The following is a 14,648-nucleotide window of genomic DNA, read 5'->3' as shown; positions in this document are numbered from 1 at the left end:
GGAGATTAATGAATCAACGTGCGTACACTCACGTGTTAGCTTTTATTTATTATTTTCATGAAAACAAGATATTGTATAAACATATGGTGCATTAGATAATTATAAAAGTTTATTATTTTAGCCAACTCACGCATCCCGGAAAAAACTAATCTACGGTCTTCGGATCACGGAATAATTGATAAGGTTTTCTTTTTAATAATTACATTTTTTTGAAACAAATATGAGAAATTTTACTTTTATATTAATTTTTATTATTATTATTATTATTATTATTATTATTATTATTTATTTATTTTTGAAAAATTCAATTTAAAAATGTTTTCAATTTTTTAAAAATTATTTCATCTATTAATTAATTAAAAATAAAAAAAAATGCGACTAAAGCTATTTAAAGTGTTATCAATTCTAGCGAGTTAGTTCACGAACAAACAAGAGATTTAAAATAAAAATAAATTGTTAGTTTCTTTATTTTTATTAAAAATATTTGTCCAATTATTTCAAATTGGCTTTTCATTATATTGAAAGTGCATAAATTTCATTTAAACAATATTTAATATAAAAATGTCGGAGAAATAATTGAACTGTCTATCAAACAAACATTTACAATGTTAATATTACTTCAATTGCTTGATAGTTCTCGACTTGCTATTTTAAACATTTATTTTTTGTTGATTTTAAAGTAACACTACAAATACTATTAAAAGTATCATTTTTTATGCCAAAAAATTAATCATATGTCTTTTTGACATTAATTAAATTTATTTTGTTAAAAAATATTCAATTAATAATAATTAAAATTTTTTAAAAGAAATTTTACCTCGTAAAAATTATCAAAAAATAGTTCAAGTGTTATTAATATTTTTAAAAATAGATCGAAAATTTTTTAACAACATAAACTTTAATGAAAATCCAATTACTGTAACAAATTACTCAATTAAAAAGTTTTTAACTCTTCCGCTTTATTTATTGAATTAAAGTTGTAATTAATTCAAATTTTAACTAGTATTTTATTAGTAATAATAAAATTATTATTCAACTGGAAAATTTTATTTCAGTTAACTCGAAATACAAAATACAGTACAATTTTAGAAGTAGCTAGAATTTAATTTATTAGTTAAATTTACTTTTATTTAATTTGAGTTTCAAAATTTTTCATTTATGTAGGATACCTAATTATGATTATTAATATAATGTTATTAAAGTGACACATTTTATATTAAAAAGCGCCATTCGACCAAGCCCGACATGGATTTATTTAAAGGTGGATTTATTTAACAAACACAGAATAGTTAATAATAAAATTGAAAAGTTATATTAATTAAAAAATATTTAGAGCGTATTTTTTTATTCATGATAAATAATAGCTCAAATTAATGATAATGACATGAACTTTAAAATAAATTTTATAGAATCGAACTATCTACCACAGTAAAAAACGTAGTTTGATGAAAGTGACAGAAGGCAATGATTAAAAATTTTTTTAATTTTTATAGCCATTGAAGAAATTAAAACGAAAGTTCAAAAGCTTAAATTAAAGATAATTGTATAAATTTGACAATTAATTTAATTTTTCAAAATTTTTCTAGTCATTAAATAAATTGAAAAAAATCATCTAAAGTATACGGAAAAAAGAAAACTCGAAAAATTACAGTATATAATGCAACGTGGCGCTTCGTGATGAAAACTGGAAAAATTACAATTTCAGATTGTAATTATTACAGATTTTATAAGAATTACATTGTAAAATGTAGTATTTACATTGAAAGCTCTGAATATTAAATTATAAAATTAAATTTCGAAAAATGTTATTTCAAACTGTAATTTTTCTAGTTTTTGATTACGACGGGACCGATTTTACATTTTATACTGTACTGTAATTATTCCTGTTTGCTTTTTTCTGTGAGACGAATGATAGCTTAAATAAAAGATAATTGATTTAGATAAAATCAATACATTTGAACTATCTTTAACGATAAAAATATTATTTTGATAAAATTGATAAAACTAAAAATTTTTCGAAAATAGAATCAATAGACCCATAAAATTTTATAAGGATCGGTTAAGAACTGTGGGCGCAATCCTGTCGACCCGTGAAAAAATTTTCTGATCAGACTATATCAGGCCTGATATAAACCGTCCATATCAGGCCTGATATGGAAATTGGCCATATCAGACTATATATGCCTTGATATAAGTATATCAGACTATGTACCCGCCCGGGTAAAAAATATTATACATCATTAAATTACATAATTATAAATGAAAAATGGCCTTATATAATTATGTATAATTAGGCATAATTATATATAATTATTTCCATGGGAAAAAAAAAATCAGCGCAAGTGAGAATCGAACCGTGGACCTACCGCTTGAAAGACTAATTCACTACCCGTTTACCTAAGAGACTTACTTGTAGAACGAAGTTTATTATAACTACAAGTAATGCAAATCGTATACATGATTAATTCGTAGTGAACAAAATTTTTTATCTAATTTATTAATTATTAATTGTCAATATTTATATATAATAATGGTATCTATATATAGATTTATAAAATTATCTATGTATACATGAAATCGCAAAAATGATTCTACGATATATTGTTAAGGTACTTCGTTACTTTAGAATTTATAATTTCTTTGAAATTAGAAAAATAATCGAAGTAAAATCAGGATTGAAAGCTTAAATTTTGATGGAATTAGTTTAGTATATGGAATTAGTTTAGTATATGGAACTATATATTGCTGGAGGGCCTGGCTAACAATTTTAGAACTTGACAAAACTAATAATTTTTGTGAAATTAAATTTTTTTTTAAGTTCCTATTATTTCATCTGAAAAATAATATATATTAAAAGATTGTTAATCATTGGAGAAACAGACTCTTAGATAGAAAAAGAGAATGTTTTATGGTAATCACAAAATACCCACTGGAGTAAAAAAAATTCTATATGATTCATATATAATTGTATACGAATTATATATATATATCTATATAATTATAAATGAATTACATATGCTTCTATATAATTAGATAAGAATCATATATAATGATATATAGTTTTTTTTACTCGGGTATGCTTTTATATGAGTACATAAGACTACTTATGTGCTGGTAAGGGTATGAGTATATCAGACTATATGAATCCATATCAATTTATATCAACCCTGATCAGGGAATTTTTTTTCAAGTTTATCAAAGTATATATAACTTTATGAGGTTATATCAGGGCATATCAGGACCTATTAAAAAATAATGTAAAATTAGATATGAGCATATCAAGCTATATCAAGTATGATATAGACATATCAAATTGATGAGGCTTGATCAGGCCTGATATGGCCAATTTTCATATCAGGCCATATCAGGACATATCAAAAATTAAATATGAACATATCAGATCATATCAGGCCAGATATGAACATATCAAAAATTTTTATATGGCCTTATCAGCTCATATCAAGCCTAATCAGAATATTTTTTCACGCGACATCGCGCGTTATATACATATATATCTGCAAATATGTTTGAGCCAATGCTATTTTTCGGCATAACTCGACAAAATAAAACATATTATAAAAAAATTTCCTTTAAATTCCGGCTACAACAGCTACACGGAGAGAAAAATATGGAAATCATTCCTATAATTTTAATGAAATGTTTTCCTATACCATTTTAGGAGCGATTACTTCAATTATGGGAATTGTACCCATAATTTTTGGGAAATGTTACTATAGTTATGGGAATGGTTCCTATCATTATAGGAACGATACCTATAATTATAACTGTAATGTCGGCATGATTCCCATAATATATAGGAATGGTTCCCATAGTATACATATAGGAATAGTTTCTATAATATTATAGGAACCATTCTTATAATATTATAGGAACTATTCCTATAATATTCTGGAACCATTCCCATAATATTATAGTGATAATGCCTAATAATATTGAGATATTTATCATTACAACTCAAGTTATTTGTGACTTCGATGACCACTTTGAAGCATTTGAAATTATTAGTAATTTCGATCATTTTACTTGCTTCCCAATAACATCATTTTAAATATGTAAAGTAAGTAATATTGTTCATATAAACAATAAAAGTTACATACCCAAACGGTGGTATATTTAATAAATATTCAACGTGTGGATTGTAAATAAATAATTTGTTTTAAAAATAAAATGAAATTGTAAAAATAAACAATGAATTTCCATATCTGCTTTGCTCCTCTAATTGTATAGTGAGAAAATATCCCTTTTATTAGAGAAACTTTAGAATTGCTACAATATTTTTCAATATTATCTAACACAATAATAACTGAGTTGAAATAAACAATTTAAGATTAAGTACACACGTCAATAAAAATTATGAAAAAGAAATTTTTTCACTCTAGTAAAAGATTAATTTTTATTTACAAAAAAAAATTTATTAGCAAAAAAATATATAATAATTACTTTATATTTTTGAAGTGATTGCTTCATTATTATGAACATAAAAATTTTTCTATTATTATGTGCGTCATTCCCATAATATCATAGGAACCATTCCTATTATATTATAGAAACCATTCCTATAATGTTATAGGAACCATTCCTTTAATAATAGAGGGACCATTCCTATAATATTATAGGAACCATTCCCATATTATATTGAAGCTATTCCATTATTGTATAGGAATGTTTCCAATAAATTATGGGTATAGTTCCCATAATTAGCATAGGATTGATACCTATAATGATCATTTTATTATAGGAACCATTCCCATAATTTTTGGAAAGGTTCCTATAAATTTCTCTCTGTGTAGATTTATGAATAAATCTTCCTAAAAATGTGACATAAAAATTTAATCCAACAAAACTTAAGCGGAAAAATTTTTTTTATATAAAACCAAGATTTTTACCGCAAATTAAGAATAACAGTTCATAATAAATGGTTCAAATCTTCGATATTATGGCAAAAATATTAGTCATTAAAAATGTTTACGAACAAAAGTTCAAAATTTAATTTTATAAAAAAAACTGTCAATTATGATTTTTTTTAAAAACCAATATTCTAGCTGTAATTTCAAAAATAAGATTTGTAATTATAATTATTAACAAATTTTAACTTTTCATTGCGAATATTAATTTTGGAATGACAACGAAAATATTAGTTTTTTAAAAAAATCATTAGAAACATTTGTTTTTAATTAAATTTTGAACAACTTTTTAAAAAAAATTTTTTTATAAGACTAATATTTTCGCCGTAATATTAAACATTTATTTAAAAATTGCGGTAAAAATTTTGACCTTACAGATTAATTATATTTTAGACTCCCTTAATTCACAAATTTTTCAGTATCTACACTGAAAAAAAAAATTAACTTGAATCAAGAGAAAAATTCTTGAACCAGAAAATAATTTTGAAGAGTTTCATTGTCTTGAATAAAGACAAAAAATTCTCGAATTGAGTAAAATTTACTTAAACTAAGAAAAATTTCTTAGTTTAAGAATTTTTCTATTCAAATCAAGAAAATAAAATTCTTCAAAATTATTTTTTTGAATCAAGAAATTTTTTTTTTTCTGTCTAATTTCAAAGAGTCTGAAAAATTTATCGAAGCACCGAGACAAATCAACTTATGAATAGTCTACTTATCTATTTCCCATATTCTACAACAAAGACAGGTAAAGTATAGTTAGACAGTATTGATTCCATCCCAATAGAATAACCAAAGCCGAGTGTAAATCATTAAAAAATAATGACGGAATTAAAGAGAGTAGAATCTTTAGTGTCTATAGGTCTAAAGTATCATCTGTCAAAGTACGGCGGCCACCTGCGCCTTTTTATTTAAAACACACAGATGGTGTCTTTCGATGAAATTTCAAATTTAAGGCGAAAGGTAAGAAAATTTTTATGTTTACGAATACATTAGACGTTATAAAAAATTCCTTTACATCTTACATACTCGCTTTAGTATACATGTATGTATATACTACTTTACGACGATAGTCGAGTCACTTGAATTGCTATTGTATGACTCACTTTATAAAGTTCATACTCAGCATAATATTATTATCATAGATGTACTTTTTTTTTTATTAATAAATCGTAAATTATAATTAAGATAATAATAAGAATAATAGATTTATAATTACTCAGTTTTCACTTGTTATCTACGAAGAGATAGTAATTACTCATTGGTCATTGCTCATTGCTAGTAATTGTTTATGTAATGCATTGAAAAACTGTGCTTGTAATGCGTACGGTAAATACAGTTATTACTAAAAATTCTTTATCGTAAAAATGAAAAATTTAGTGATTATTTTCTTACTATCCAAATTACGGCTTAAATATTGGACATCGTAAAAATGTACTGGAAATATTTTGTAAGAAATTTAATTTTGTACAAAAAAGATCCAGACAACTTTTTTCAAAATATTTAGTTTGTTCAAAATTTTTTTAAGGGCATTCCATAGTGACTGGTGGGACATTTGACTCTGAAATTCCATCAATTATAAACTATAATTATGTGACTGAAATTTATACTATAGTAAAATTTATCTTATAATACAGAAGAATAACTAATTAACAACATCCAATTTTAAGTTTCTCGTAATTATCATTTGACTGAGTGTGACTGGTGGGACATCGAAAAATCCTTCTCTCTTACCGCGGTATACTTAAAGTCATATTTCAGTTCGACCACTAAACTTTTAAAAAATACTTCCCTCCCAATACAAAATTTATCCTACAAACATTCAATATTATGAAGGATTAGACTGATTACCTACGTAGAAACAATTAAAAAAATTTTTTTTATTGTGACTGGTGGGACAGGCATTTGTGACTGGTGGGACAAGTACAAAATTTGTACATGAAGTTGTTTATTAAAAAGACTTTCATATTATTTCAACCTTAGAACCATTATTGTTTATATATTTAACTATAAATTATTTAGGATAATTAAAAAAAAAAAACTATTTAAAAAACACAAATAAAGGATTTAGCATGCTGACAACACGATCTTGATAAACTTAGGTGTTAATTAATAACGAACATAAAAAAATTTGTTCTTAAAACTATAATACTAAATATGTTAGTTAATAACAAACATAAAATGAATTTGTTCTTAAAACTATTAAAACAACATTTGACCCGGATACAAGTTAATACGGCTGAAAAATTACTAGGAGAGAAAAATCGAGTTTCTTATTGATTCAAAAAAATTTTCTTTACAAATTAGTGAAATATAAACTTTTAATAATAAATTAGGACTAAATTAGAATGAATTAGAGAAATTTAAAATTTTTAGTCATTTTCTCATTTCGCATGGAATGTCCCTTTATTCATTTCAAAAAAAAGGAATTTTTTTTTCAATATAAAAAAATTTTTTTTTAATTGAAATTACGGCTTAAAGGCACACGATAATTTTTATAAAAAATTTTAGACTCTTAAAAAAAGTCGTTTACAAATTTTTTTAAGTATCAATAGTTAACTCGCAATTTAAATTCCTTTTTTTCTCTAAAAATTAAAATTACCGCTAAAATATTACATTTACGACAAAAATTCACGAGACAAATTTTGTAAGAAATTCTATTATCGACAAAAAAACTTCTAACAACTTTTTCAAAATATCGAAAGTTTGTTCACAATTTAAATTTGTTTAATTAAAAATAAAAAATTTTCATTTTTAATAAAAAGTTTATTAAAATTAAATTTATGGGTCAATTATCGGACTTACAAGAAATTGCTTGAAATAAATTCTATAGGAAATTAAATTCTCTACAATTTTTTTTAGAAATATTAATAGTTAACTCGCAATTTAAATTAATTAATTTAAAAATCAAACAACATTCTTTTTTTTTCTTTAAAAATTTTTTTCAAAAATAAAAATTACAACTAAAATAATATTTACGACAAAAATCTACTAGACAAATTTTGTAGAAAATTTTATTTTCTACAAGAAAACTTCTTCAAAATATCCGAAATTTGTTCACAATTTAAATTTGTTTAATAAAAAAATAAAAAATTTTTATTTTTAATCAAAAATTTTTTAAAATTAAATTTACGGGTCAATTATCGGACTTACGAAAAAATTGCTTGAAACAAATTTGATAGGAAATTAAATACTCTAAAAAAAAAATCCTGAACAATTTTTTTGTCCCACTGACAGATTTTATAAAAATCACAAAATTCTTCAGAAACTTCCCAAAATCTTGCAAGTCCAAAATCAAAATAAACAAATCTCAAACTAACTTATATAACTTTAGCACAATCTATAAAAAAAATTCAAGGACTAAACTCTGAAAGTTCGATCTGCATCTACCTGTCGTTTTACCCTGACCTCGAAACAGCCAACATTCCAACAATAGGATAGAAAACAAGAAACAAAAACAGGAACAAAATAACATCGAATTAGAATAAAAAGTTTCTTTTTATTTTTAAACTTCCGGCGATTTAATTTTCCGACTTTTTTTTTCGAGTAAAAACAAAAATAAAATAAAAAAATCCTGCTTTATAATAATTAACAAAAACAATCACTCAACACTAAATGACCAATTAAAAATGAAAATTTTATTTTAAAAAAATCTCACCTCAGATAAATCGGCATCCTCGCGCATTTTTAAATCAACCGAGGCACCATCCGCATTATTGAAATAAATAAAACTTATTATTGAAAATAAATAAATAAATTTAACCCGTTTGCACTCCATTATTTATATTTTAATTAGATAATTAAATAAAATAATAAATAATCACTCACACAATAATAAAAAAACTTTTAAATAATTTTAATTTAAAACTTTAAAAGTATTTCCACACACTTACACTCACTAAATAATTTTTTATTAAAATTATTGATTATTATTATTATTAATTGTCAATAATTTGGGAACGTTGCTAATAATTATTGTAGAAATAAATATTGAGAACGCGTGTGCTCGATAAAAACACGGAGAAAGTCTGAGACGACCTATTCGGTTCGACGTCGGAGAAACGACTGCGCTCTCTGGTGTAGCCGACTATTTTCAGGGACGCGAAAGTTTACAAGTTTTATTATTTATTTATTTATATATTGACGATAATTATGAAGATTATTGAAAAATAATTTTGTGGAGGGTTGATTAAAAAATTGTTTAATTTTTAGGGATTACAGACAGTGAGGGGGATTCTTAAACAAAGCTAGATTAATTAAGAAATGTGAGGGGAAAGAGCGCAGGCTTGGGAAGAGCGCAGGCGCGTTATTTGAATTTGAATGGTGATAATCGATTTAAAGCGGTTAATTTCGATGATTTTTTCGAGCGAATATAAATTTTTATTTGAATAAAATTCGAGTATAGAGTTTTTACAATAAAATTAATCTATTTTATTTAGAGAATAAGCAAAATTTTGTGGCCAGTGTTTTTATATGATAAAATGGGTTTCTATGGTTAAATTTGGTATCATTGAAAAAGTCTTGACCTGGAGTTGTGCCTTTTCATGGTTTCATATAATTCTCATCAATAGTCAATTTATGATGATAAGTATTTAGGCTGCATTCGAAAACACTCTATCTTTTGATAGATAATTAAAAAATGACCTTGTATCTCGTTAAATATTGACATTTTTAAAGATATAAGCTCATCCCGATGTTACACTCATCGAGACCTTTCATTTGACTACCCACATCAATTTTTCATAGATTTATATATATTATATATATGTATATATGAAAAATATATCAAATTGCATGTGGGTACTCAAATGAAAGCTCTTGATTAGTGTAACATCAGGATGAGCTTATATCTTTAAAAATGTCAACAATTAAGAAATGACCTTATATCTTGTGAACCATTGACATTTTTAAAGATATAAGTTCATCCCGGTGTTACATTCAATCGAGACCTTTCATTTGAGTACCCACATCAATTTTTCATATATTTATATATATATATATATATATATATATATATATATATATATATATATATATATATATATATATATATATATATATATATATGTATGTATGTATGAAAAATATATCAAAATGCATGTGGGTACTCAAATGAAAGCTCTTGATTAGTGTAACATCAGGATGAGTTTATATCTTTAAAAATGTCAATAATCCACGAGATTTAAGGTCATTTCTTAATTGTTGACATTTTTAAAGATATAAGCTCATCCCGATGTTACACTCATCGAGACCTTTCATTTGAGTACCCACATCAATTTTTCATATATTTATTTATATATATATATATATATATATATATATATATATATATATATATATATATATATATATCTATACTTATATATACATATATATGTATATATGAAAAATATATCAAATTGCATGTGGGTAATCAAATGAAAGCTCTTGATGAGTGTAACATCGAGATGAGCTTATGTATATAAAAACGTCAGTAATTAAGAAGGTACAGTCCAATTTCACAAAATTCATTATTTAATAAAGCAAAATTTTTTTATGTATAGTTCACAAGTTACGGTAGTCACATAGTGACTGCAAAGTTGCTAGTTTTAATTAACTCAAATTCAAAATTTCTAACAAATACTTTAAACAATTTATCTCAAGTTCAAATTTGTAAATATTATATATATTTTTTTGAAATTTGACTTTTGGAACATTGAAATAAATTTTGATAAAGATTTTTTGTTTTTAAGCCTTGGCAATAAATCCTGACGTTAAAAATAAAAAATTATTAACATTACTAAAGTCAAAGCCCCCATTGTTGTCACTATAAGAGTGATCATGAATATTTGAATTGTTTTGTCGTGTTTCAAATCAATATTGTCAACTTTTTTTATAGGACACCTTAATCATTGTTTTTACTTATATAACGTAATTAATTAACTTTATTAACTTTAATCGCAAAAAATTCAAAGAGCCAATTATTGACATACCATTGGCCCTATTATTGACAGGTTTTTTATTACAGTTAAATTTACATTAACAATAATCATTTTTGCTAACAAATGCAAAACTATCAATAATTTTTATTATTTTAAAATTCGTTCAAGACCTAGCTTTTCTATATTTTTTACCAGGTTCTTCTTTAGCAATTTTTTCTAGTCTCAAATACTTTGATTCTTATAAAATCACATGACAGTTTGTAAACATTAATACCTTGATGTGTATGTTGAAGAGGTAAGGTTACCTTACATTATGGCCTATGTCGTTAGTTGACGCAAGTTAATTTTTTTGTCCCCATCATTGACATTCGCTATTTTAAAATTAATTTTGACTCGATAAAGTATAAATAAATGATTACATGGTTATTTAGAATATAAATAATCTAAAATAAACTTAAACAATGCAAGTGCATAAAAACAACATTGAGAAATCTGGATTTGAAAATAAGGTCTTTCTTAACAATATTGTTGAGAAATTACAAACGTATAAGCAGTTTTGGCGTACTTGAAAAAATGAAATTTTTTTGCGGTAAATAGTTTATACCTTGGAATTAAATTTTATTATTTTTAAATTTTAAAAGTATGTAAAATTGTCATGAAATGTCAGCAATTGTGATTATTAACAGATTTTAATAATAAAATAATAAAATCAAATAGGGTGTCAATAATAGGGGATTTTAACTTAATTTTCTTACCAAAAGAATTTGTATTTTTACTTTAAAAAGTACTCGCTCAGTTATACTTTGTGTTTTTGAAGGAAAAATACTTTTATTTTCAGTATTTATGTAGGGGCATTCCATAGTGATTGGTGGGACATTTGACTCTGGAATTCCATCAATTATAAGCTATAATTATGTGGCTGAAACTTATACTAGAGTAAAATTTATCTTATAATAAATAATAGTTTAAAAAAACTAAAAACACGCTTTTTATAGAAAACTAAACTAAAAAATAGAAAATAAATTTAAATTAAGAATAGTGTTAAAAATTTCAATAAATATAAATTAATAATAGTGTAAATAAAAAAAATGTATTTTATTTTTAAAAAAGCGTGAGGTGCATGGTGTCAATAGTTATAAATATTTTATTGACAGATATGAGTAGAGTGATTATCATTTTGATAATATCTTAAAAAGCACCCCACGCTTTTTTTAAAATAAAATACATTTTTTTTTATTTACACTATTATTAATTTATCTTTATTGAAATTTTTAACACTATTCTTAATTTAATTTTATTTTCTATTTTTAGTTTGGTTTTCTATAAAAGCGTGTTGTTAGTTTTTTTAAACTATTATTTATTTTTTACTTTTTAGTTTGGTTTATTTATAAAAGTGTGATTTTTTAGTTTTTTTAAACTATTATTTGTTGATTATCAAAAATATTCAGGCGCGCAAATTACCCACGGAGAGTTACATACTGACATACTGACATACTGACATACAAGTGAAGCTAATAAAAAATAATTATTTATAAATATTATAAATACGGGGAATCAGAGTTCGATTTCGGAGAGCGAGCCTGAGAAACGGCTACCAGAACCAAGGAAGGCCGCAGGCGCGCAGATTACCCACGGAGAGTTACTGACATACTGACAAACTGACAAACAAACAAACTGACATACAAGTGAAGCTAATATAAAGCGTGTAATATAAAAAAATAACTAATTTACAACATCCTTTTGTCAAAAATCTCGATTACTTTTTAAGTTTCTCGTAATTATCATTTAACAGAGTGTGACTGGTGGGACATCGAAAAATCCTTCTCTCTTACCAAAGATATACTTAAAGTCTATTTTCAGTTCGACCACTAAACTTTTAAAAAATACTTCCCTCCCAATACAAAATTTATCCTACAAACATTCAATATTATGAAGAATTAGACTGATTACCTACGTAGAAAAAATTAAAAAAATTTTTTTTACTGTGAGTGGTGGGACAGGCATTTGCGACTGGTGGGACAAGTACAAAATTTGTACATGAAGTTGTTTATTAAAAAGACTTTTATATTATTTCAACCTTAGAAACATTATTGTTTATATATTTAACTATAAATTATTTAGGATAATTAAAAAAAAAACTAATTAAAAAACTCAAATAAAGGATTTAGCATGCTGACAACACGATCTTGATAAACTTAGGTGTTAATTAATAACGAACATAAAAAAATTTGTTCTTAAAACTATAATACTAAATATGTTAATTAATAAAAAACATAAAATGAATTTTTTCTTAAAACTATTAAAACAACATTTGACCCGGATACAAGTTAGTACGGCTGAAAAATTACTAGGAGAGAAAAATTGATTTTATTGATTAAAAAAAATTTTCTTCACAAATCAATAAAATATACTTTTAATAATAAATTAGGACTAAATTAGAATGAATTAGAGAAATTTAAAAATTTTAGTCATTTTCCCATTTTGCATGGAATGCCCCTGTAAATAAAATTAATACAGCTCGAATTTTTTCTTTTTTTATCCGATAGAAGTGAAATTTTTCAATATTATCTCTTGAAAAAAAATTCGGAACCGATAAAAGCATTTTTATACTATTAAAGTATTACCCAGAAATTTAGTAATTAATATAAAAACTTTTCATAACTAGAGGCGTGGAACAAATCCTGGCATACATGGCGCGGATTAACATGCTGGAAATTATTTAATAAGTAACACAAAAAGAGGTGTAAGTACACAGCAAACACATTAATATTAATGGACCAGGATTTACAAACGACATTACTCCAACAGAGTATTACCGGTAAGTAGAGTACCGAGTACCGAGTACAGAGTAAGCACACATTCACGCAGTGCCTTGTATGTTTATGTGCTGCATGTTGGATGTTGTGTAGTCTTCAGTTTACTCAAAGTCTGTTTCTCTTCTGTTCTATTGAATTCCGTGGAGTTTGTTACCATAACCACCCACGATATTCGGAGCTTCTATCCAGGCTCTAGGGGTATGGAATTGAATGTGCATCTTCGGCTGTCGACTGTCAAGAGTGTGTACTGTGTGGGTGTGTTATGTTGAATCCCGTTAATCTGTATCTATAACAGTTGCGGAGGATCTGTAGCAGAAGTCGGGTATGTTCTGGTCCTGAGTTGTTGAATCTTGATCTTCTCTACAGCTATAACTATTGAATTCAGTCTTACTTCTCCTTCCACTTCTGTGTATATACACGAAAAGAACATTTTTTTTTAAATTAACGCGAAAATAACAGAAATCAATTATCGGATGAAAAAATTTTTTTTTAACATAACAACCGCGAAAGTTGGATTTTCGAGCAACACACAGAGGGCGCAAAAAATACGATTTCTGGCAACCTATAGTTGCCATATTGCCATATCAAAGCAAATTTTAAGGGCGTTGGGAAAGAACGGATAGGGGAAAGGGGGGGACCTACTCAGTGGGGATTTTTCCGTAATTGAAAAAATAATCAGACAGCCCAGACTGGGAATCTAACCCAGATCTCTCGGTTACGCGCCAAGGGCTCTACCAGTTAAGCTATCCGAGACAAGTACTGACTACTTTATTCAGTCACGTATATAAGACCCACCGAGCAATAGTTAATTTACCTCGCACTAGTATCGAAAAGTAACTATTCTCTCTCTATCTGTCTCTACATTTCTGCACGACTACACTAAAATACGCAATAGATGAGTCGAATTATCTTTTAATTTGACAAACGTCCGCTGGGTGGAGTAAAAATCGCAAAAAGAATCTTAGCGACAGTTGAATCTTGTAAACAAC

The 14,648-nt window shown here is 25.6% G+C and overlaps 1 protein-coding gene across 8 annotated transcripts in view; it reads right to left on the bottom strand.

Moving 5' to 3' along the window:
* Positions 1-8,998, bottom strand: part of LOC123264090 (fasciclin-1) — a 382,407-nt gene extending 373,409 nt beyond the window's left edge. For all 8 annotated transcript variants that reach the window (XM_044727161.1, XM_044727167.1, XM_044727165.1 and 5 more), the window contains exon 1: positions 8,581-8,998. In XM_044727161.1, coding sequence (XP_044583096.1) covers positions 8,581-8,700 — 120 coding nt within the window. In that variant the 5' untranslated portion in view covers positions 8,701-8,998. The remainder of the gene's footprint in view (positions 1-8,580) is intronic.
* Between the last annotated feature and the right edge of the window lie 5,650 nt (positions 8,999-14,648).

The sequence above is a fragment of the Cotesia glomerata genome, linkage group LG4 (genome assembly GCF_020080835.1).
Source record: "Cotesia glomerata isolate CgM1 linkage group LG4, MPM_Cglom_v2.3, whole genome shotgun sequence".
NCBI lineage: Eukaryota > Metazoa > Arthropoda > Insecta > Hymenoptera > Braconidae > Cotesia > Cotesia glomerata.
The sequence above is the reverse complement of the archived record's forward strand: the minus strand, read 5'-3'. Positions and strand labels throughout refer to the sequence as shown.